Source organism: Anguilla anguilla, chromosome 5 (assembly GCF_013347855.1).
Source record: "Anguilla anguilla isolate fAngAng1 chromosome 5, fAngAng1.pri, whole genome shotgun sequence".
Classification (NCBI taxonomy): Eukaryota; Metazoa; Chordata; class Actinopteri; order Anguilliformes; family Anguillidae; genus Anguilla; species Anguilla anguilla.
In genome coordinates, this window is record NC_049205.1 from 660,372 (window position 1) to 685,000 (window position 24,629).

Sequence of the window (24,629 nt, forward strand, 5' to 3'; positions counted from 1 at the left end):
CCAATCCGTCTGCACCAAAAAAGGCAGTTTGAATTTTTCCATGAAAACACTTTATTGATCATAAAATTGTTAAAACGCATTATAATTAATTTATTTCACCTCAGGTGTATTATGAAGATGATTTCCAATCCGTCTGCACCAAAATAAAGGCATTTTTGAATAATTGCCACTTTTGACCCATTTTGGACATAAGGCTATAGGCTTATGTTTTTTGCAATTTTTCCATGAAAACACTTTATTGATCATAAAATTGTTAAAACGCATTATAATTCATTTTTTTCACGTCAGGTGTATTATGAAGATCATTTCCAATCTGTCTGCACCAAAAAAGGCAGTTTGAATTTTTCCATGAAAACACTTTATTGATCATATAATTGTTAAAACGCATTATAATTAATTTATTTCACCTCAGGTGTATTATGAAGATGATTTCCAATCCGTCTGCACCAAAATAAAGGCATTTTTGAATAATTGCCACTTTTGACCCATTTTGGACATAAGGCTATATATAGGCTTATGTTTTTTGCAATTTTTCCATGAAAACACTTTATTGATCATAAAATTGTTAAAACGCATTATAATTCATTTATTTCACGTCAGGTGTATTATGAAGATGATTTCCAATCCGTCTGCACCAAAAAAGGCAGTTTGACTTTTTCCATGAAAACACTTTATTGATCATAAAATTGTTAAAACGCATTATAATTCATTTATTTCACCTCAGGTGTATTATGAAGATGATTTCCAATCCGTCTGCACCAAAATAAAGGCATTTTTGAATAATTGCCACTTTGGACCCATTTTGGACATAAGGCTATAGGCTTATGTTTTTTGCAATTTTTCCATGAAAACACTTTATTGATCATAAAATTGTTAAAACGCATTATAATTAATTTATTTCACCTCAGGTGTATTATGAAGACGATTTCCAATCTGTCTGCACCAAAAAAGGCATTTTTGAATAGGTGCCACTTTTGACCCATTTTGGACATAAGGCTATAGGCTTATGTTTTTTGCAATTTTTCCATGAAAACACTTTATTGATCATAAAATTGTTAAAACGCATTATAATTCATTTATTTCACGTCAGGTGTATTATGAAGATCATTTCCAATCCGTCTGCACCAAAAAAGGCAGTTTGAATTTTTCCATGAAAACACTTTATTGATCATAAAATTGTTAAAACGCATTATAATTAATTTATTTCACCTCAGGTGTATTATGAAGATGATTTCCAATCCGTCTGCACCAAAATAAAGGCATTTTTGAATAATTGCCACTTTTGACCCATTTTGGACATAAGGCTATACGCTTATGTTTTTTGCAATTTTTCCATGAAAACACTTTATTGATCATAAAATTGTTAAAACGCATTATAATTCATTTATTTCACGTCAGGTGTATTATGAAGATGATTTCCAATCCGTCTGCACCAAAAAAGGCAGTTTGAATTTTTCCATGAAAACACTTTATTGATCATAAAATTGTTAAAACGCATTATAATTCATTTATTTCACCTCAGGTGTATTATGAAGACGATTTCCAATCTGTCTGCACCAAAAAAGGCAGTTTGAATTTTTCCATGAAAACACTTTATTGATCATAAAATTGTTAAAACGCATTATAATTCATTTATTTCACCTCAGGTGTATTATGAAGATGATTTCCAATCCGTCTGCACCAAAATAAAGGCATTTTTGAATAATTGCCACTTTTGACCCATTTTGGACATAAGGCTATAGGCTTATGTTTTTTGCAATTTTTCCATGAAAACACTTTATTGATCATAAAATTGTTAAAACGCATTATAATTCATTTATTTCACCTCAGGTGTATTATGAAGACGATTTCCAATCTGTCTGCACCAAAAAAGGCAGTTTGAATTTTTCCATGAAAACACTTTATTGATCATAAAATTGTTAAAACGCATTATAATTCATTTATTTCACCTCAGGTGTATTATGAAGATGATTTCCAATCCGTCTGCACCAAAATCAAGGCATTTTTGAATAATTGCCACTTTGGACCCATTTTGGACATAAGGCTATAGGCTTATGTTTTTTGCAATTTTTCCATGAAAACACTTTATTGATCATAAAATTGTTAAAACGCATTATAATTAATTTATTTCACCTCAGGTGTATTATGAAGACGATTTCCAATCTGTCTGCACCAAAAAAGGCATTTTTGAATAGGTGCCACTTTTGACCCATTTTGGACAAAAGGCTATAGGCTTATGCTTTTTGCAATGTTTCCATGAAAACACTTTATTGATCATAAAATTGTTAAAACGCATTATAATTCATTTATTTCACCTCAGGTGTATTATGAAGATGATTTCCAATCCGTCTGCACCAAAAAAGGCAGTTTGAATTTTTCCATGAAAACACTTTATTGATCATAAAATTGTTAAAACGCATTATAATTCATTTATTTCACCTCAGGTGTATTATGAAGACGATTTCCAATCTGTCTGCACCAAAAAAGGCATTTTTGAATAGGTGCCACTTTTGACCCATTTTGGACATAAGGCTATAGGCTTATGTTTTTTGCAATTTTTCCATGAAAACACTTTATTGATCATAAAATTGTTAAAACGCATTATAATTAATTTATTTCACCTCAGGTGTATTATGAAGATGATTTCCAATCCGTCTGCACCAAAATAAAGGCATTTTTGAATAATTGCCACTTTTGACCCATTTTGGACATAAGGCTATAGGCTTATGTTTTTTGCAATTTTTCCATGAAAACACTTAATTGATCATAAAATTGTTAAAACGCATTATAATTCATTTTTTTCACGTCAGGTGTATTATGAAGATCATTTCCAATCCGTCTGCACCAAAAAAGGCAGTTTGAATTTTTCCATGAAAACACTTTATTGATCATAAAATTGTTAAAACGCATTATAATTAATTTATTTCACCTCAGGTGTATTATGAAGATGATTTCCAATCTGTCTGCACCAAAATAAAGGCATTTTTGAATAATTGCCACTTTTGACCCATTTTGGACATAAGGCTATAGGCTTATGTTTTTTGCAATTTTTCCATGAAAACACTTTATTGATCATAAAATTGTTAAAACACATTATAATTAATTTATTCTACCACAGCTGTATTATAAACTGTATTTCCTATCCATCAGTACCAAAAAAAAAGACATTTTGACACCTGAACTCAGTTCTCTTCACACACAGCATTTATCTCTTTATTAATGTATTTCATTGTTTAGTGTTAGAAGATGCATCAGAGTATTAAAGACTATGAGTCTGGCATGTAGAACACACATATGCACGTATTTTCCAGTATTTTCCTGAGTGAACCTTCGTTGGCATCACTGTTATGTTATCTGTGGGAATGAAGCAAAACACTTCCATCGTTTTTCCCCCCTGTGCATGCAAATCATTTACCACATGCATTCTAACAGCTCTTCAGTGGGACAGACAATAATCCACAAGATTATTTGTTCCCTATCTCTGATTTAAATAAACGAAACCTTCTGCTTCACACTGACTGAATTCCACTCTTGGCCCTGTGAAATCCCCAGAAGCTCATATGATAAAAGCACTCAGTCAGGATGAAGTGCATCAGGGTGAAGGCTGGGTGGAGGGTTTTCCTTTGCATCAGCTTAGTGCAACATTGTATATGCATTAGGGAAATCAAGCAGATACATCACATTAGCCTCATGTGTTTTTATGAAGGAGAAGAAAAACCTTTCTGCCTGCATATCTGCATGATACCCTCATTCTTCACTACATGAGCACATACATACTGACCAGAGCAGCAGAACAGCAGCATATATATATACACACACACACACAAATATAAATTCATATTTATTTGCATACAAATGTAAGCACATGGTTTCCAGCACCCCTCTTTTTATTGGATCAAATCAAAGAAAAGAAAGAGAGAGAGAGAGAGAGAGAGGGAGAGAAAGAGAGAGAGAGAGAGTGAGAGAGAGAGAGAGAGAGAGAGAGGGTTGATCTACAAGCAGGTAATGTGCTGGAGTTCAATACTGGGAGACACAGTTTCATCTGTTACTGAGGGGATAAATGAATCGGCACACATGCGTCAGCAGGTTTAGACACTTCCACCCGTTCATCATTAAGGGAGGGCATCTTTGACAGGAAGTGCATGGCCAAGCACAGTCTAGGAACAGGAAACAGAGCCCAAACACTGAGGCAGAGGAAAAGGAAACAGAGCCCAAACACTGAGGCAGAGGAAAAGGAAACAGAGCCCATACTCTGAGGCAGAGGAACAGGAAACAGAGCCCAAACACTGAGGCATGAGGCCCAGGAAACAGAGCCCAAACACTGAGGCAGAGGAACAGGAAACAGAGCCCATACTCTGAGGCAGAGGAAAAGGAAACAGAGCCCAAACACTGAGGCAGAGGAACACAAAACAGAGCCCAAACACTGAGGCGTGAGGCCCAGGAAACAGAGCCCAAACACTGAGGCATGAGGCCCAGGAAACAGAGCCCAAACACTGAGGCAGAGGAACAGGAAACAGAGCCCATACTCTGAGGCAGAGGAAAAGGAAACAGAGCCCAAACACTGAGGCAGAGGAACACAAAACAGAGCCCAAACACTGAGGCGTGAGGCCCAGGAAACAAAGCCCAAACACTGAGGCATGAGGCCCAGGGAACAGAGCCCAAACACTGAGGGGGAGAGGAATATGAGCCATCGTTTTAACTTTTCACTCTACGTCTTTCATGTAAGCCCCAAAATATAATCAACCCGAGTACCCCAGCATCTCTCAAACTATGGTGTGAGCAGTGCACTAATAACCCCCCCATTCCTTCACCCCCCCCCCCCTCAGGGAGGGCCTGCCACCTCAAAAATGAGTCACAAGGTTTATTTTATGGAACCTCAGTCACCCTGTTGCTCTCAAAAATGATATGTCAGTGTCCGATTTAAGAGCCTGGAGCTGGCCAGCTGTTCTCATAAACGATAATAAAAATATTTCACAGGATCAGAGTCACCGTGTCCTTCCGGCTGCTGCGGCACGGCATCCCACCCTGAAAAGGCCCGAGCGTCTGTGAGTCCAGCGCTAGTGACTCCTGTGAGGTGAGCTCTGTCAACACCTAAACAAATAACACACATTTCAAAAACGCACTGTTGATTTCTTGTAAATAAATCCTCATTTGTACTTCACTTACTTATCCATGCTGAAATTCTGCCTCACTGTTCGCTCCTCTCCAAGCCGGGTGACTCACAAGAGCCATCGCTTCCTCTATGGGTCAGGCAGAACAAACAGACCCGCGGGCCACACAAACACTGCTAGGGGACATGTTTCTCCCAAACAGAGACCTTATAATTTCTGTGACTGCTGGGGAAGAATTGCTTTGAATGGGTGAAGAGGGGAGTTCTCATGGATAACTCAACATTGGTGACATGCATTTGATTTATTAAACATATATGACGACTATATTTACATGACATACTGAGGCAATTTTTGAACCAGAACTTGAAGGTAGAAAAGACACACGAATAAAAACTTAATATAAATATTATACCTGAAATGATACCAGCGCCTGCAAACACCTCCTCTCAGAAACCCAATCTAACCATCAGAATGGAACATTAAATTGAATACCATCAGCAGCATATGCACTCTGAGAGGAAACAGATATAAACAGTAGATTCTCTTAGTGTCATTATCATTTGCAATCTGAATACACACAGCAAAATGTTCCACGTAAAATCAGCCGCAATAAAGTTCTGTTAATAAACAGCCCTCTCTCACAGCGAAGGTATTCAGGTAAGATGAAAAATTATTTAAATTTGTCAAAAAATATTTTTTGTAAATAGTTTCAGAATATCTACAAAAGAGACTGCATCTGGCAGAAAATACCAGCCACCAATGGATTTTTGTAGAGAGCATATTGTGCAAATGTGTAGTGCATTAGCCAGCAAACCAGCTAATTCGTTAGCAGCATTGAAACCCTGAAATGAAGGGCTGCTTCTGTGGCTAGAGTGCTGTCCGTTCAGCATCTCTGGTATCCAGGACCATGGACAGCACCCGCTTACAGACATGGACATAGCTAATGCCAGTAACGATGGAGCTGAACCCTACTGCGCCCTCAGTGGGATTATATAACATCCCATCGCTCTGCTGGGGACACTATGTTGAATGTTTGGAATGGGAACCACATTGGACTTGAAGCCAGAGAAGCCAGCAGGCATTATCTTCCTTTGAGATGTTTCTCTCTCGTCAGGCTGTGAGGATAATGCCAAGGCTTCCTGTCAAACTTGGTGACAACAAAGTTTAAATAATAAAAGTAATAATTCCACGTCAAATGTGTTTTTGTTTTTACTGTTTGTTCCAGTGATGTATACATTCTATGAAAGGTGTGGTGATGGTGCCGTTGGGACAAACAGACTACAAAATGTTGAAACCTCACCCCAACACACAAACTCACAAAAACACACACACACACACACACACACACACACACACACACACACGTCAGTGATCAGTGATGGATCACAGGCGATCAGGGTCTTTCACTGAGGATAACAGAGGAGCCCCATATCGGACATGCTTCACCTCCCTGTTCTGATAAACACCTTCTCCCCCCCAGGACACAGATAAGATGAGTGACGCACAAAAAACAAACAAACTCATTTCTCACGTCTCCTTTCTTCAGCTGAGGTCATGCAGTAAAATAAAGGGAAGGGGGACAAGAAAGAAAGAAAGAAAGAGAGAAAGAACTCATTTTTATATATTCGTTTTCTGGAATAGCTCTTATGATATAAACATAATTATAGAATTCTATGTTGCATTCTATCTTCTGAAATTTTATAATTTCTAGATGAATATGTTTTCAAATCAAATTCAGATAGGGTTGTGCCGCCCTTATGAAAATTGTTCCTGAGAAAGTCGTTGTGTACAGATGAATAATAACTAGGTTTATGTAAATGAATATGATTCTCACCCAACGGTGGTACATTTAAGCAGGTAAATAATGCAGTTTCCAGTAGATTCCGGCTGTGAGCACAAATTAATTCTGTAATTTGGGAGTGAAATGTTCAGCGCTGCTCAGCCTGAAATGAAACGGAATGAAACCCCCAACAGGGCAGGAGGGTTTCCAGAATCAAAATAAAAGGAGGAAGCAAAGACAAACAACCTGAAAGCAACGGCAACATGAATCACATAAAAGTACAAAAACATATGTGACCCACTAAAAAGAGAAGACAAATTCTCCTCTTATCCTCCTGCAGTGCGTCTGGATGTTAAATAAATAAATAAATAAATAAATAAAAATAAAAATAACTATCCATCCATCCATCCATCCATTTTCTAACCGCAAAAAGAAACTATTTTATTGATATTAATGGCCAAATTTTTATAAATCACCAAAACGCAACATTTGAACTGAGCCAACCTTGGACTGCTTTTTGTGTGTGATTACAAGAAGCAATAAAATACCCACAATAAATTAAAAATAGCAATAATGATAAAAATAAAAACCACAAAGGCAGAAATCTCTACAAATCCATAGCCATTCTCCCCTTATCTGAGGCACATGCGTCTGTCACACAAAGATAAGTGCACAATATGGGCCACCTCTCTCTCAACCACAGGGACATGCTGCTGGGGGGGGCTGCGGGTTCAGCTCCGTAATGGACCTCCCTGTAAATGTGTTTCCTGTGTTCTGGCTCACACGCCGGTGGACAATGGCTTTCTGCTCTGCTTATCCACACGCCCTGAATGTGCCATGCGACCTCCTCATTTCACATGTCAGCTCTCTGGACGCGACCAGGACAGCGCATGCATGCATGCATGCATGCACAGCGCAGGCAATGAACTCACTGCAGGAGGGGCAGGACTCAACCTGGGGAGGGACAAGTCTCTACCTGGTGAGGGGGGGCATGCAGTTTGCTCTCAGGTGTCCTGACACTGGCAGTGAACACACACTCAATCAGCTGACACCGTCCTGGAATATTCACCTGGGGCTGAAGACTGTGTGTCAAGGGCGTGAAATCTGAGCAGATCTGGAAAGAGAGAAGATGGCCAATCAGCTGATGGGGGTGACACAGAGAGACATGGCGTGAGGAAAACATCTGTAAAACATAAACAGATCAGCAGAGAAAACTATAAAAAACGTGCTGGATTTCTGTTACATGTTCTGTACATAAACATACGTACAAGGATGATCCATAAATAATACAAATATAACAGACAAAACAATCATAGATTTAAACTATTTTCAACAGCTGTTTTTCCTTTCATGTCCATCCAGAGATGACGTACTTTTAAGGTCAACAGTAATAACAAGTGAGTCCATCATTTAATGCCAGCCTGAATTCCGTTTATCAATAAGTTATGAGAGAGAAGAAAAACCCTGGATAGAGAAAGAAAATCAGATGAGGATATTTGGGAAGGTGACTGCAGTTTACACAAAACATGCAGGAGAAATATGTTCTGAGACCTGGAGGAAAGCTCACACACCTGGTCAAGTCTGCTTCTCACAGATGAAAATGTGCCCCAGAAAAGACTGGAGTGAGACCACGTTCTGCACTCATGATCAATAAACACTTAAACTTTCTTTTTCTGCCGGGTCTCAGGAGGCTAATGCTGTTTGCAGGTAAAAAATGACGGTAAGTGTCAGGATGCTGTGTCAGAGACTCAATATCAGTGTCTGTAAGCTGCCAGGCTGCCATTTCCTGCCTCCGAGCTGTTTGGTGCTATCTCTGCTTTGAGAAGCTAGCAGGTGGCTGACACCTGGAGCAGGAATCCATTACCAATCGCAGCACACATCAGTAGCTGCCAGGTATGAACACTGCTCAGAGATGGCATGATTAGACTGTCAGTCTCAAATTGAGCAGTGGGCAGCAGCATGAATAATGTTGTACCTGGGAGGGATTGAGAGTTTATCTATTTGTCATACTTTGTGGTTGTGGTGGTGAGATTATTGAGTCAACTCTAAATACAGACTGAAAACTCAGTTATTATTTTCTATCTGCCAGAATCTAGTTAATCTATACGTAATAAATCTATAAAATTTCTTATAAACCATTCCACTACATTCCCAAGGATATTGCTCCATTGTTCAGGAATTAATAGATGCCAGTTCTCCTGATCTTCATGGCTGGGACCATGTCTAATATGTAATTCAAAGAGATATTTCTGTCGTTCATTGCCACAGTTTCCTTACATTCCTAACGCTTCTCATACAATCTGTATTCAGAAACTGTCACACAAAGAGATGTGTTTGAAGAACACAACCCCTAAGTCCACTAAGTCCACCCAGGTCAGCTTGATATTAAAATAAATAAATAAATAAATAAATAAATAAATAAAACAAGACTGGTAGACAACAAACCAGTAAAATTTAAATTCATTTATTTATATTATATGGCTGCATTAACGTTGGATGAAACGTTGGAGGACCCTGACCAGGGTGCCAGACACCCCCCTTCTGATTTAGATTCTGACTACACCCTTTCTCCCAACAGCTGGTGGAGATTACACTCAGCCTTCTGCTCATACAGATAAATCAACACTCTGTGTAACAGGGAGAAGTGTGTTTGTATACTAACAGCCGCTGAGCATTAAATATTTCAACCCAAGGCCCGGAGATGAACAGAATCCCCGGTGTTGGTATATTCTCACTACGCTACTGAGCAATGGGCTTTCCTAATGATTCTTTTACATCCAGACACACACACACATACGTACGCACGCACGCACAAACACACACACACACACACACACGCACAAACTCTTTCTCCCACCAGGGGAAGCACTCATCCTTAAGTGTCAGTGAAAATGTAAATCTGTTATAAGGAAGATATGAAAGATTTACAAGGATTTCAGTTTTTCAGAAACTGAATTCAAAAATATGGTGCGTCTTCAACGGACTCCCTTGTGTGTGCTTTTGGTAGAGACACCAAAAGACACTGATAGACTTTGGCAGAGGGCTTAATTTAGCCAGTGAGTCAACCATCTATTCAAGAACATCAATGCACTGACATCACAAGACTTGACAGAAAATCAGCTAGATGATAAAAACATCTGGCTGTTGTTTTTTTACTTGTCAACGAGAGTGGAATCTCTAAACCCATCAGCAATGTATTTTTGTTTTAGTTTTTACCAGCTAAATCCTTTGGGAATACATTGCTCTTTTTCAAGGATGACCTGGCCAAAACAAAGCAATATGCTAGACGCCACAGTCACAGCACTAATACAAGAAAGGAAGTAACCACAGAAGAGACTATCATAAATATGTATAAATATATATATATATATATATATATATATATATATATATATATGTTTTCCATTATAAAAAGCCGAAGGAACCCTGCTTTGTGCTTAAAGTGACTTAAAGAGACCAGCAGCTGCAGTGCATAGAAAATTAACTGAAGAGATTGCGACTGTTAGATAAAAGAACAACAGGAAGAGAAGGCTAAGGGAAAAATGGAAGGATATCAAAACTGTGGAGATGGGAGCTGACCTGGGCAAGCAGCTGAGAGAGAGAAGAGAGAGAACAGGAGGGGGGGGAGAGAGAGAGAGAGAGAGAGAGAGAGAGAGAGAAGTGCAGTGGTCCTTGCTTAGACAGGAAGCAGCAGTGTGCAGATTCTTATGAATGCCCTGACCCTCCAGTCAGCCTTGGTCAGGTCTGAATTATGCACTGTCAGTTGCAGTCAGGCAGCAGGAAGTCATTTCTTTCTTCACTTCCTCTGTGCAGACAGGTGAGGTGACACAGGCCTGAGTTTTAGTGCAGCCCCTGTCAACTAAATAGGGCGCAAAATTACAAACGATACCTTTTGAATCGAGTCCATCCCCAAGGCTGGCGATGAAAGCACAACTGCACAGATATTCATATCTGCTGGAATAAATCAGGGAATGTTCCCTCTTTGATGGGTCTGCTGGGTAAACCTGTGGGGTGCTGGAGTCATTTATATGCTGGTGAGCAAACCTAGGGCCACAGCTTCATGGCTCATGTAATACTATTTTTAAATTAATTTTTCCAGCAGTAAATGACTGATCAATAAATGTAAACGTAATTTCATGAGAAATATATCAAGAAATAAATAAATAAGTGTTTACCATCAAAAACCAGAGGCTGCCACCTAGTGGCAGGAGGTTGTCCTGCAGCAGGGTGCAGAAGTGTGAATAAAGACCAGGAAACAGAGGGGGTTAGAAGGGGGATGAAAGAGAAAAAGAGCATGAAAAGGGTGAGTAATGAGTTGTGCAGAGGGAATGATTTTCCTGATGTGAATTTCTGAGCTTCATTTTCATGGTTTGAACATCTGAATCCATTGGTTTCATTAAAATGCACAATCACATGAAACGTCAGTCAAGATAATGACCTGGCGCAAATGCTCAGATCTGTTAATGGCAGCGATGCAGCTATGTGATGAGAGGAAAGACTTCTATATAAATACCATCCACTAAAAATCCAACCTGACAATAAAATTGAGACACGCAACGCTTACACTTTACCAGTCACTTCGCATTGTTCAAAGAGTCCATAAACCAGACAAAGTGTTTGGTTGGACTAAGTAAAAGTTTGCATATCGTTCTTAAAACAGGCTGGATTAACCTAGGCCAGCGTTGGTGAATCCAGTTAAATGTGATAACCTTTAAATGTTTGCTACATTTTTCTGTAAAAAATTTATTTCAATGACTGTTTGAAGTACATGCTAAATGTTAATCTTATGGTCAACTACAGGCGTTTTGTCGCAGCAGAGAACTAGGTGTCCTGGGAGCCTGTCTGATCTCATTAAGGCTGTATTTAAGTGCATACACCAGCTTTTCCTTTGGCTCTGCACACTGTTCTCTGATGTAAATGTAATGATAATAAATGACTGCTTTTGACAGGAAGCTTTTGATACACTCTGCATTATTAATGATTTTCTCCATTACTGTGTAATGGAACAAGCATCTAAATGCTTCTCTGTTTGAAAGATCTTCCTCATAGTCTGTCTAACTTTGGTACGTATACCTCAACATGACTCTACCTCAACATTGTCAGCTGTGAAACAAGAAAAAAAATAAAATCAATAATGTAACAGAGAACTGGCCCTTTCTTTAAATGGGACAGCAGATGTGGGAGGAGCCCCACAAGAGCTATCTTAAGTGACCAAACCCACTGCAGTCTGGAGCTTTGCCTTCTGAAAAAATATATATAACTTTAATATGACATTTCAGAAAAAATTTTTAATCTCAGCAAATTCCCCGAGTTTATGTTCTATACAATAAATACCAGCTATTCCACAGAGGGAAGGCCTACTCTATAGAGACTGCAGACCACTCATCTGCACAGTGCTCGCCTGTGTTGGGAAATGGGAAAGCTATCCCAGCATGCAATGTGCCAGGGCGGATTCTGAAACATAAATAATGAGAAAAGGCCCCCTGGGCCCAATAACAGAGCAGCCACCATGATGCCAGCTCATCGGCTTCCACTGACCCTGAATGGAGCAGAGAACAGACACCCTCTTCATACAGAATAAACATCATACGAACGCATTCGCTTCTGCTTCTGTGGAGACTCTCAGTGTCCACAAACCAAGCTGGGCTCTGGCACCTCGCTGAGCTGCCTGATTGACTCTGAAAAAGAGTGGGAAAACACTGACCTATCAACGCAGGCAGGAGGACGGGCCATCCACAGCACACTGGCAATAAAAACACAATAAAAACCAGAATTACCCACCTTAAAGAAAATTGCTCTCATCATAGAATGCATGATTATTACATCAAACATAATACCAAACACATAATAAGCTGTCTATAAAAATGTACCTTTATGTATTGAAACGCATCTCGTAGATTCCCCCTTACCTCACTGATGGCTGAACGAGGTGTAGAGCAGAGTCCCACATGCACTCCCGTGCATCCTAAACGGCTCCCATTGGCTGAATAAGGGCCGTTATTACCCAGGATGCAGGTGTGTTCCACTTCCTGTGGCACAGAGGGGGGTTAACCGCCACACACAGCGCGGGTAATCTGCCCGGAATTAAAAGGCAGAGAACAGAGGACCAGAAAGAAGGAATGGGGATGAGCTGACACGCCAGAGGTGAAGGAGGAGGAAATCGCGTGGCAGACCACGCCCACTGCGCTGGGTTTGTGACTCAGGACCTGAGGGGCTCCTCGTGCTCTCCTGTTCCAGGTAAGCAGGGTCAGATCAACCAATCCGGTCCAGAGCACAGGAGGGTGATTCAATCTAACCGCCTAAAGGAGAGGCTCCCGCAAATCCATTCTGCCCTGCTCTTCTGCTGAATGACACCTGACTTGATTTCAGACTTGTGGACGAAGCACAGACGTGTTATTTATTTATTGCTGGTAAAGGTGAAGGGGCCTTAATTCCGTTCCTCCCAGCAGGGGGCCATGGCCTTGTGTTTGTGTGCCTGGGCTAAGCCCGGCCGCAGAGCCACCCTGTGGAATGCAAGTCAGCCGACTGTGATGACCACCGCAACCTCAATTACCTCACACTCAAACTGAGGCCCATGCAGTGACGTGTGGCTTTGTCCCCTTATCCTGGACTGAAGCTCAACACCCGTCTCTCTGCCTACAACAATCTGAGGGAAGATCAACAGAGTGGATCAGGTCCTGAAAAGGCCCTGCTCAGTATAGGAATGCTTTTTTATATGTGGAGAGAGCAGATGCTTCCCACTGGAGAGAGATTAGCCTGGATAACTGTGCATCAGGCAGCAGGCATGGAACATGAAGGCCAGATGCACATCTACTGCTATTTAACAAAAATGTGTTTTTAAATGCCGGTTAAGTGTTTTAAACAAGATGGCAAAATGGTAATGATGAGTATGATTTAGATTGTGATTACCGTATTGCCCAGGGAATTGCAGGCACTCACACTCACACACTCACACTCACACTCACACTCACACTCACACTCACACACATATGCAATGTTACTCCCATTGACATCTAATGCTCATCTGTACCCAGTCCTTTGCAGTCAGCAGCTGCTATACCTAATTTCAGAACAACCTTAATTCCACAGCATATCCACATAATCCAGGGTGGATTATATGGCTGCCGTTCCACACAGAGAGCACTTTACAGCTGGACACTTTATCTGAATGCAGGCTAAGTACCTTGCTCGAGGGTACAGCAGTCAGAAGTCCTATTCTGTCTTCTTCCTCAGGTGGCTAATCATAAACATGATGAGATAATATTGGCTCTGTGCAGGCATCATTGCTTAATTTGACTAAGACAAGGTAATCCAGTGGGACCCAACCCTGTTCCTGAAAATGGACTGTCCTGTAGGTTTCACTCCAACTGTAATGGAGCACACCTCGTTCAACAGCTAGAGAACACATTGAGCTGCTAATTAGTAGAACAGCTGTGCCAAATCAGGGTTGAAATGAAAACCTAAAGGTTTAAATCTATTAAAACCATTGCCAATATCCACGGTTAACAAAACGTCCTGCAAGAATCTTCCATTTTAGCAAAGGTGAATAAACGTGTGAATCAGCTTTTCTTCAACCTCTCCCTCAACTGAAGCTTCCCTTAGGCCAAGAGCATGCCCAGCCCTCCCCCTGAAAGCAAGGCTTTTAAAACAAATGCAATGTAATTTAATACACGAGTATAATATATATCCATGTATTATTAAAACCATAGCTAGAGCCTGCCAGTTATCATAAGGAGCAACATATTTACACTGTGCTTAAGTGAAGGTACAGCCTAAAAGCAATCCATAAATATAACATCACCTTAAATCATAGTTTTCACATGACCACTCTATGATCCAAATGAGCACCATTAACTTTATAACTGGCATAGCAACAAGCAAGGAAGCTGAAGCACACTACATCAGAAATCAGTAAAACAGGGAGATATGATTCTGGGTGCTCAACATAGTACAAGCCAACTTCCAAGTAGGAGAGAACAACCATATAAAAGCTTAGTGTGAAGTCTAAACCAAGTCTTTACCTATGAGATCTTGGTGGGTCTGTGATACATATCACCAACCTAAAAGGTCAATTACCATTTCACTGTCTCATGAACGTTATCTGGTATCAAGGTCACTGAAATCACTGTTAAAGTCATTATTAGCCTAATTCACCATTGGTAAATGATAACCGAACCGTGGGTAAGAAGGCGGGGGGTGGGGGGTTGTGGGGGGGGGGGGGGGGTTGTGGTGAGTCACGCATTGCTTCAGGAAGGCGGGGGTTTGCTCAGAGACCTGGGGAAGCAGCAGCAGCAGCGGCCCGTCTCTGCATGGGCCCCACGGTCAGCCACACATTATCCAGTCAATTCAGCGCCACCTGGGGAGTCAGCCATTAATCACAGGAAACAGTGGCCTTGGGAGAGACAGATAATGGCAAAATAGATTGTGTTTCCATTTACAAAAATACTATTTCAATGTATCACAAACAGATCGTGACCCACATACACCTAAGCTCACATACAAACAGAAGCGCTCTCCCTCTGTCTCTCTCTCTCTCTCGCTCTCTCTCTCTCTCTCTCTCGCTCGCTCTCTCTGTCTCTCTCGCTCTCTCTCTCTCTCTCTCTCTCTCTCTCTCTCACACACACTTCCTAGGAACTTGGTTATGTTTTCCAGAATGTTCCTTTCTTCAGCGATAATTGAATCTGTCCTCCAGAGGAGGGGTTCCCTCTAAGCAGCCTGAGGTAATGGAGATCAAAGATGCCATGCTGACAGCCTGCCTCTTCATCCATAATTCAGAGAAACACTCAATGATTTTACTTCTGCACACACACACACACACACACACACCTCATGATAATGGGACGTTTATAATGAGCGAATCTGAAGCTGATTTAGCAGCCGTTTCAGTGACCAGGCTGTTAAACGCGAGGCCCTCACCTGCATCCTTCATTCAGCGTGCGTGCGCTTCTGCGTTCACTGAGGCAGGAAATCCATATTTCAGTGACACACGCGATAGCGACTGAGACCAGGTGCGGTTGAGACCGGAATAGCAATAGCACCGCACACAGAACTGAAGTCACTGTTCAGAAGAGGCTTCCAGTTTTCTAGGTGCTTTTCTGTGCTTGTGCTGACATCACAGCCCTTTCTGAAGTGAAAGCGAAGCAGCAGAGGCTGGCAGGCCAGTGCTCACTGTGGCTCTGAGAGTCACCCACAGGCGTCTCTCAGGGGGCCCCTGAGGGGGCTATAAAGGCCACTCACTCATTCTGACCACCGGCCGTCGCCATGACACTGAAGACCAGCCATCGCCATGGCACCGAACACCGGCCGTCGCCATGGCACTGAGGCTTGGCCATCTTTACTGCTCTGAGGAACAATCGATGTTGTGAATGCTCCAATACCAATCAAGTAGCCACTAACCTGGGGCAACAGCACCTGGCTACACACACACACGCAGGCACACACGCAGGCACACGCACACACACACTAACACACATTCAAAGTTTTATTTTTACTGAGCAGTCAGGGTTTCCAGACTGAAACCTCCAGACTGCTCTCCAGTTTTCTCTGGCAGTTTTCTCACTAAATGCACCACTGAAGCACTGTGGCAAAAACACACAAAAAGTACCGTTTCACAAGATCGAACTTTGTGGCCTCTACAGCTTCAATAATGATTTCTCAAATTCTTCAGGCTCACCTTATTTACCAGTGCTGTACTGTGCTGCCACCTAGTGAATAATCGGTGAAGTGCACACACCTTACCGCTAGAATACACTCTGATTTATTAAATAAAAATTAAATAAAAATAAAGCATTATACCCGAAAATTCATCCGGAACAAATATTAACTTAGCTGACTCAAAATCGTTTTTTTTGGAAATATTTTCTGCTACGGTTATCACATTGCTCCGTTGTAAGGTAGTAGAGGACTGAACAGGCTACTAACCTGAAATTTCTACTATAACCGCATTACATCAAGTTATTCACCGTGTTACATTTACAAAGCGTTACATTTACGGCGAGTCTCTCCTGGTTCATTTTAGAGCAGGCTCGCTAGTTGAAGTTTTTTTTAAATTTTTTTACTCGTTTTTATTTTTTAAATTTCAGTTTACGATAATTATACGGTAATGTTCGCAGATTTCTTGGTGTTATATATGCTGTTTCCTGTTTGTAGCCGCTAGTGGGAGATACAGACAGAGCAGTCCCTTCCTGACGTCACACCACTCGATACTAGAAGAGCTCTAAAATCCCCCTTTGCTTCCGCCGGGCGCGGTGGCGCGTGCCTGTAATCCAAGCTACTGGGAGGCTGAGGCTGGCGGATCGTTTGAGCTCAGGAGTTCTGAGCTGCAGCGGACTATGCCGATCGGGTGTCCGCGCTAAGTTCGGTATCGATATGGTGCTCCTGGGGGAGCTCGGGACCACCAGGTCGTCTAAGGAGGGGTGAACCGGCCCAGGTCGGAAACGGAGCAGGTCAAAGCCCCCGTGCCGCTCAGTAGTGGGATCGCGCCTGTGAATAGACGCTGTAGTGCAGCCTGTGTGATACAGCGGGACCCAGTCTTTTTTTTTTTTTTTTTTTTTTTTTTTTTTTTTTTTTTTTTTCCAACAATCTAAAAAATAAAGATATTTATTCCATACATTATTTTAAAAATTAAATTATTAACATTAAATCATCATCATGACAGATTGACTAAATAAATACAACCAACCAGACAGCTGGAATACAACGCTGTCACTAACAGAGTGTAACTAAAGGAATGCAACCAACTTGAGCGGTGTTCTGTTACCTTATCACAAAGGACCGAGGCTGTTCTTTTGCTCTAGGCTGGCGTTACAGCCAGAAAAGCCATATTTTGCGAAGTCTCAGTATCGCCCCCTCCAGGAAACTGTTGGCCAAATATTATTTTGTACATTCAATGCACGAACGATCCAGTAATCGCCGCTGTTTCCACAAAAAGGGAAACTCAAGTCAATGCTCTAGAAAATTATATCAGATGTCAGCAAATAGGTTCATAAAAGAATGTTTGTTGGTCAGATAAAGTTTAGGTAAATAAGTAACATAATGATTACCATTTCACACTCGTCACCCAACCCTTACTGAGCACATTCTCTTCAGATGTTAAGGTGTAACTTAGTTTTACCATGAAATTATTTCTGAAACATTGGCTAGCTCTGCTTTTGACACAATCTGCTTTACAAGTCACTCTACGACTTATAGACAGTGCCTAGTATGCGCGAGTAACTCGACTGTTAACCTGCTGAACACAGCCGTATACTTGCCTCGACCCTCAGGAATATGTATATATTCCATATCTTGTTATGGTCATAGGTACCTATACTAGTATATACAAAATTTTTGGCTCGTCCAAAATCAAAAAAGAACCAATGTCCTAACCTTTCTTTAACCTGCTGAACACAGCCGTAAACTTGCCTCGACCCTCAGACTTATCGTTTTCATAACCCTAACCCTAAGTTGAGCCCTAAAACGTAATTGAAGCCATAGGAACTTTTGAAAACATGTGATTACTCATTTAAAATTGTGGAAAAACTAAGTCAAGACTGTGAATTCCATAGTACAAATGCTAAAAAATATATTTGAGGCCTTAAAAAAAAAATGTTTTCCCTGAAAAAATATGTATATATTCCATATCTTGTTATGGTCATAGGTACCTATACTAGTATATACAAAATTTTAGGCTCGTCCAAAATCAAAAAAGAACCAATGTCCTAACCTTTCTTTAACCTGCTGAACACAGCCGTAAACTTGCCTCGACCCTCAGACTTATCGTTTTCATAACCCTAACCCTAAGTTGAGCCCTAAAACGTAATTGAAGCCATAGGAACTTTTGAAAACATGTGATTACTCATTTAAAATTGTGTAAAAACTAAGTCAAGACTGTGAATTCCATAGTACAAATGCTAAAAAATATATTTGAGGCCTTAAAAAAAAATGTTTTCCCTGAAAAAATATGTATATATTCCATATCTTGTTATGGTCATAGGTACCTATACTAGTATATACAAAATTTTAGGCTCGTCCAAAATCAAAAAAGAACCAATGTCCTAACCTTTCTTTAACCTGCTGAACACAGCCGTAAACTTACCTCAAGCCTCAGACTTATCGTTTTCATAACCCTAACCCTAAGTTGAGGCCTAAAACGTAATTGAAGCCATAGGAACTTTTGAAAACATGTGATTACTCATTTAAAATTGTGGAAAAACTAAGTCAAGACTGTGAATTCCATAGTACAAATGCTAAAAAATATATTTGAGGCCTTAAAAAAAAAAAATGTTTTCCCTGAAAAAATATGTATATATTCCATATCTTGTTATGGTCATAGGTACCTATACTAGTATATACAAAATTTTAGGCTCGTCCAAAATCAAAAAAGAACCAATGTCCTAACCTTTCTTTAACCTGCTGAACACAGCCGTAAACTTGCCTCGAGCCTCAGACTTATCGTTTTCATAACCCTAACCCTAAGTTGAACCCTAAAACGTAATTGAAGCCATAGGAACTTTTGAAAACATGTGATTACTCATTTAAAATTGTGGAAAAACTAAGTCAAGACTGTGAATTCCATAGTACAAATGCTAAAAATTATATTTGAGGCCTTAAAAAAAAAAAAGTTTTCCCTGAAAAAATATGTATATATTCCATATCTTGTTATGGTCATAGGTACCTATACTAGTATATACAAAATGTTTGGCTCGTCCAAAATCAAAAAAGAACCAATGTCCTAACCTTTCTTTAACCTGCTGAACACAGCCGTAAACTTGCCTCGACCCTCAGACTTATCGTTTTCATAACCCTAACCCTAATTTGAGCCCTAAAACGTAATTGAAGCCATAGGAACTTTTGAAAACATGTGATTACTCATTTAAAATTGTGGAAAAACTAAGTCAAGACTGTGAATTCCATAGTACAAATGCTAAAAATTATATTTGAGGTCTTAAAAAAAAAAAGTTTTCCCTGAAAAAATATGTATATATTCCATATCTTGTTATGGTCATAGGTACCTATACTAGTATATACAAAATTTTAGGCTCGTCCAAAATCAAAAAAGAACCAATGTCCTAACCTTTCTTTAACCTGCTGAACACAGCCGTAAACTTGCCTCGACCCTCAGACTTATCGTTTTCATAACCCTAACCCTAAGTTGAGCCCTAAAACGTAATTGAAGCCATAGGAACTTTTGAAAACATGTGATTACTCATTTAAAATTGTGTAAAAACTAAGTCAAGACTGTGAATTCCATAGTACAAATGCTAAAAATTATATTTGAGGCCTTAAAAAAAAAAAAAGTTTTCCCTGAAAAAATATGTATATATTCCATATCTTGTTATGGTCATAGGTACCTATACTAGTATATACAAAATTTTAGGCTCGTCCAAAATCAAAAAAGAACCAATGTCCTAACCTTTCTTTAAGCTAGCCAATATTGTAACTTGGCTTCATTTTGATATCAATAGTTTTAACGGCAGGCCTAAATTTAACAAGTTTTAATTAATATCTTATAGACAGTACTTTGCATGCGTGAGTAACTTCGCATTTTTGTACTCTGAAAACATGTTTTTGTTGACGTGAATTACAGCATCAAAATACGGCCCACATTTCTCCTCAGGTCAGTGGACCTCCCATCCAATAGAGGTCAGTAGCGCATTCCTTCGTATGTTAACCACCAGCTTTGAAATAAAAATATCGTTGGTCTAAATAGGAAATTACGTTATCTTCTGTTTACATATACCCAGAAGGCGAAATAATCTTTTTGGGATAGAATTTTGGTTTAATAACATTAATCGACATGGGTGGCTACGGAGTAATGGCCGACGAGGAAACTATTGATTATTCAGTACACGAAGCATGGAACGAAGCGACTAATGTGTACCTTCTCGTGATTTTGGTTAGCTTCGGTTTGCTGATGTACGCCAGAAAGTGAGTGCTCATACTAGCCAACGTTCTGCCGCTTGTTACATCTAGCGTCACGGCTCCATACTTACACAAGGCATCTATCATAGCCAGCTAGCTAACACCCAGCGTTTTAATGTATATCAATCTTTATTTACAGGAACAAGAGGAAAATAATGCGTATTTTCACACTGCCTCCTTCGGTCGGTTCATCTCCGGAACCAAACTTCTATGACAGTTTGCAGAAAGTGCGGTTACGCCAACAACTGGAAATGTACAGCATTGGTGAGTAGGACGCAAGAGAATGCCTCGTCTTGACGGGTTGCGTTTATGCGGCGAGAACAACTTTTACTTTAGTTTTAAATGGCAAAATACTATTGGCTGAGAAAATAACTACACATGTAGGCTTGTGCATCGTATGCCGCAGGGTTAAACCGAACATTGCGACTAGGCTACTTCTGTTCTTTTTTTTGCAGCACTAAATAAAGTTACATTACATTTATTTAGCAGACGCTTTTATTCAAAGCGACGTACAGAAGTGCATATCATGGTCATTGGACAACTACAAAACGCAGGTTCAATAAGGTGACTGAAATCATGAAGGCCCATCTGTCAAAGTCTGTGCGTCTTTACCGAGCTACCGTTGTTTTCAGTGTTGTCATTTCCGCGTTTTCCAAGCACAACCGCAGAATCTGAATTTCTCCAATTGTGTGGAGTGTCACTAAACTAAACGTTTAAAGCCGCAATGAGTACAGTTTGTATGCGAGTTTAGCAGTGGTTAGATGTAGGCGGAGTTCTCGTTATCAATTATACTCTCAACTGGAAGCAAGACACGAGAGAGCAAGAAGGGTGGGCCAATGGGATGAGCACTATTGTAGTATCATGAAGTATCACAGATTCACTGAATTATTTCAGATGCGTTTTGTAAACTTAATAGGAAATGCTGCCAAAAATATATCCACCGAAGTGGCTGGTAAGAGTGACGTGGTTACACGACACTGCCGAATTGTACCCGCATTCGGCGGGTGGTTAACGTCAAGCCCTGCACGCAGTACTGTAACCAAGCTACCCATACTCTGTGCTTTTGGTCCAATTAAACATTCACGCCTACATGTGCTTCTTCCGTTTATGCAGCGAGGAAATTTGACCACCAGCAGCAGCAGCAGCAGCCGGGCAAGTCGGATTGCGTGCAGCTATCCATGGAGTGAACCTAAGCGCCGTTCCTCAAGACATCCGTCATTCCCTCCGTGTGATTTCATTCCTACCAGCCCCAGTAGCCAAATGATGCACGCTTTAGATTATATTGTGCGTCTTGACACGGAAACATGTACTTTGTTCTTCTGAATGAATGATGTGCCCCACGCGTAATGACATCAGTTTTTGAGTTTTTGACTGGTAATGTTCCAGCGTTAAAAATGACACATGCCTGAAGCAAGAGTGTGTTTGTGGTGACGCCATCTTTAAGGACATTTTATGGCTCATGATGAATTGCCCTTACGGAAAGGCGCCATTCTTTTATTAAAAAAACATTTGTTGTGAGAATGAGGAATGACTGCACTGTACAGGGCCATGGTCAGTGTCGGAGTTGCCAAGGTTACAGAGTCTCCAGGTCCAGCATGGAGGCCGCTTTCCTCCTCTGTGACGTCATGATGCTGAGCTGTGAAACGTGGAGAGGGAGGAGAGGATGTAGGGTTAGACCGTTTGCACCTGTGTAAATATGTTTAATAAAGTTCTCCATACACAGAAATGCCTCAGCACTCTTCTCTGGGCAACCGCATCCATTTTCTATAAGCATTTAATGATTAACAGATTAAACATTTGAACACTAAATTCATATAAGCTTCCTCGCAAAGAGCACGGTAGGGGTGAATTTGTGTCTGCCTCTGAAATGGCACTATGCTTGGTATTTAAGGCTCATAGGCACACACCTGACTGGGCTTAAAGATTAAACTTGAGCAAGAAGATGCTAGTGAGTGAAACAGTGGTGAGCTGGACGGCAAGCAGAGCCCCAAATAAACACTGGAAACCGTGATGTCAGTTTGAGGTGCAGCAGGGCGTAGTGTCAGTTTGAGGTGCAGCAGGGCGTAGTGTCAGTATGAGGTGCAGAAGGGCGTAGTGTCAGTATGAGGTGCAGAAGGGCGTAGTGTCAGTATGAGGTGCAGAAGGGCGTAGTGTCAGTATGAGGTGCAGAAGGGCGTAGTGTCAGTATGAGGTGCAGAAGGGCGTAGTGTCAGTTTGAGGTGCAGAAGGGCGTAGTGTCAGTATGAGGTGCAGAAGGGCGTAGTGTCAGTATGAGGTGCAGAAGGGCGTAGTGTCAGTGTGTGCCCGCTCACCTGCTGCGATGCAGTGGAAGCCTTCTGCTCGGCCTGGGTCAGCCGTCTCTGCAGGCGGGAGGCGTTCTCCTGATGCTCTGCCGTTTGCCTCTCGTACTGTCAGAGCCCGTTAAGTGGGATTAGTCAGGGTTTTATTTTTAACGAGGACATTTTAAACCAGGAATGCTGTACATTTAAGAGCCGCCATATCGTGCATGTCCACCGCGTCGCAGGTGCGTTTCAGTGTGAGAGCAGTTTTACCTCCACAATCTTCTCATGATCGGCCTCCAGCTGGAGCTCCAGCTCCTGACACCGCTGCTTCTGCCTCCCCAGCTCCGCCCTGAAATCACGCTCTCATTTCAGGGCTTTCAGCACTCCAAGCACAAAATGTTTAGCTTTACTTACAAAAAACCAACACTGACATTTTTTTAAAGCACAATTAAATTATTTAGCAGTATAAATACCTGTAGTTAAATTAAGTTTTATTCTGTGCATGAGATAAAAGCTAGCTAACATTAATAAAAAAAGTAGGTGGAATTCAACTTCCTGTCTCTTCATGCTGTGGCCTGCTCTCAGACTGTACTCTACTTCCTACTTCCTGCTTCCTGCCTCCACCCACCTCAGGCTGCCCAGCTTCAGCTCGAAGGCCTCGGCCAGCTTGCGCGCCTCCTCCTTCCACCGCTTGGCGGCCTTCTGCTGGGCTGTGAGGAGGCGGGTGAGCTCCACGGTGGAGCTGCGGCTGCTCTCCTCCAGCTCCCGTACCCGCGCCTCCAAGCCCCGCTCCTTCAGCGAGAACTCGTGCTCCATGGAGGAGACCTGGGAGGAGGACAAACGGGGCCCAGAGTTTTCTTATTGATAAGGGGGACCCAATCACTGAAACGACAGACTGCATATTTCTACCCCAAATGGAGACTAAATCAGCGGTGTATCATGCTGGGCCTGCAGGCGCAGTACGGTGGGAGTATGCACCTGCTGCTTGGCCCTCCTCTGGACGTGCTGGCTGGCCTTGCGCAGCTCCTCCATGTCCCTGCGCAGCTGCTGGCTCTCCTCCTGCAGACGCAGACGCTCCTCGCTGACGCTGCCGCACTCCTCCCGCGCGCCCACCAGCGCCTCCTGCAGCCGCCGCACCTCCTCCCGGCACCGCGACAGCTCCTCCTCGTACCTGTGCGCGCCCACACGACCGCCAATCAAGCCTGGGCTCAGGGTCACAGAGCTAACGGTCCTCACAGGGACTATGATAACACTCACTCCATCTCCAGCTTCTTCATCCTGTTCTGGGTGCTCTGCAGCGCGATGTGCAGCTCGTCCTTAACACGCTCGGTGTTCAGGCACCTCTGGTGCAGCGAGTCCATCTTCCTGTACTCCGGCTCCCCCCTGCCTTCCCTGTACACCTGAACACAGTGGAACACTCACGTTCAGCTGCGGAACCCTGGCCGGGTCAACATTCTCATGGTGGAACCTCAGCCGTGCCAACATTCTCAGGCGCTAACTGCCGAGTCTAACAAATAAAGCTAGCCTTCCAAGTTTGTGTTTTGCAACACTGCT

The 24,629-nt window shown here is 41.6% G+C and overlaps 2 protein-coding genes and 1 long non-coding RNA gene across 4 annotated transcripts in view; 1 reads left to right on the plus strand and 2 right to left on the minus strand.

Moving 5' to 3' along the window:
• Positions 1–4,865: 4,865 nt before the first annotated feature.
• Positions 4,866–12,949, minus strand: LOC118228352. The gene is made up of 4 exons (XR_004765464.1): positions 12,801–12,949; positions 12,596–12,634; positions 7,961–8,005; positions 4,866–5,091 (listed from the first exon to the last, which is right to left on the minus strand). It is a non-coding gene; the product is annotated as an uncharacterized LOC118228352 (long non-coding RNA).
• A 7,607-nt stretch (positions 12,950–20,556) lies between these two features.
• On the plus strand, positions 20,557–22,519 carry smim19 (small integral membrane protein 19). The gene is made up of 3 exons (XM_035419255.1): positions 20,557–20,799; positions 20,933–21,057; positions 21,907–22,519. Exons 1-3 carry the CDS (start codon positions 20,669–20,671, stop codon positions 21,978–21,980), a joined length of 330 nt encoding a protein of 109 aa, XP_035275146.1. The 5' UTR covers positions 20,557–20,668; the 3' UTR covers positions 21,981–22,519.
• sclt1 (sodium channel and clathrin linker 1) overlaps positions 22,211–24,629 on the minus strand; it is a 10,411-nt gene continuing 7,992 nt past the window's right edge. For both annotated transcript variants that reach the window (XM_035419248.1, XM_035419247.1), the window contains exons 17-22: positions 24,333–24,475; positions 24,054–24,246; positions 23,704–23,900; positions 23,346–23,424; positions 23,106–23,201; positions 22,211–22,429 (exon numbers count right to left, since the gene is read on the minus strand). In XM_035419248.1, coding sequence (XP_035275139.1) covers positions 22,367–22,429; positions 23,106–23,201; positions 23,346–23,424; positions 23,704–23,900; positions 24,054–24,246; positions 24,333–24,475 — 771 coding nt within the window. In that variant the 3' untranslated portion in view covers positions 22,211–22,366. The remainder of the gene's footprint in view (positions 22,430–23,105; positions 23,202–23,345; positions 23,425–23,703; positions 23,901–24,053; positions 24,247–24,332; positions 24,476–24,629) is intronic.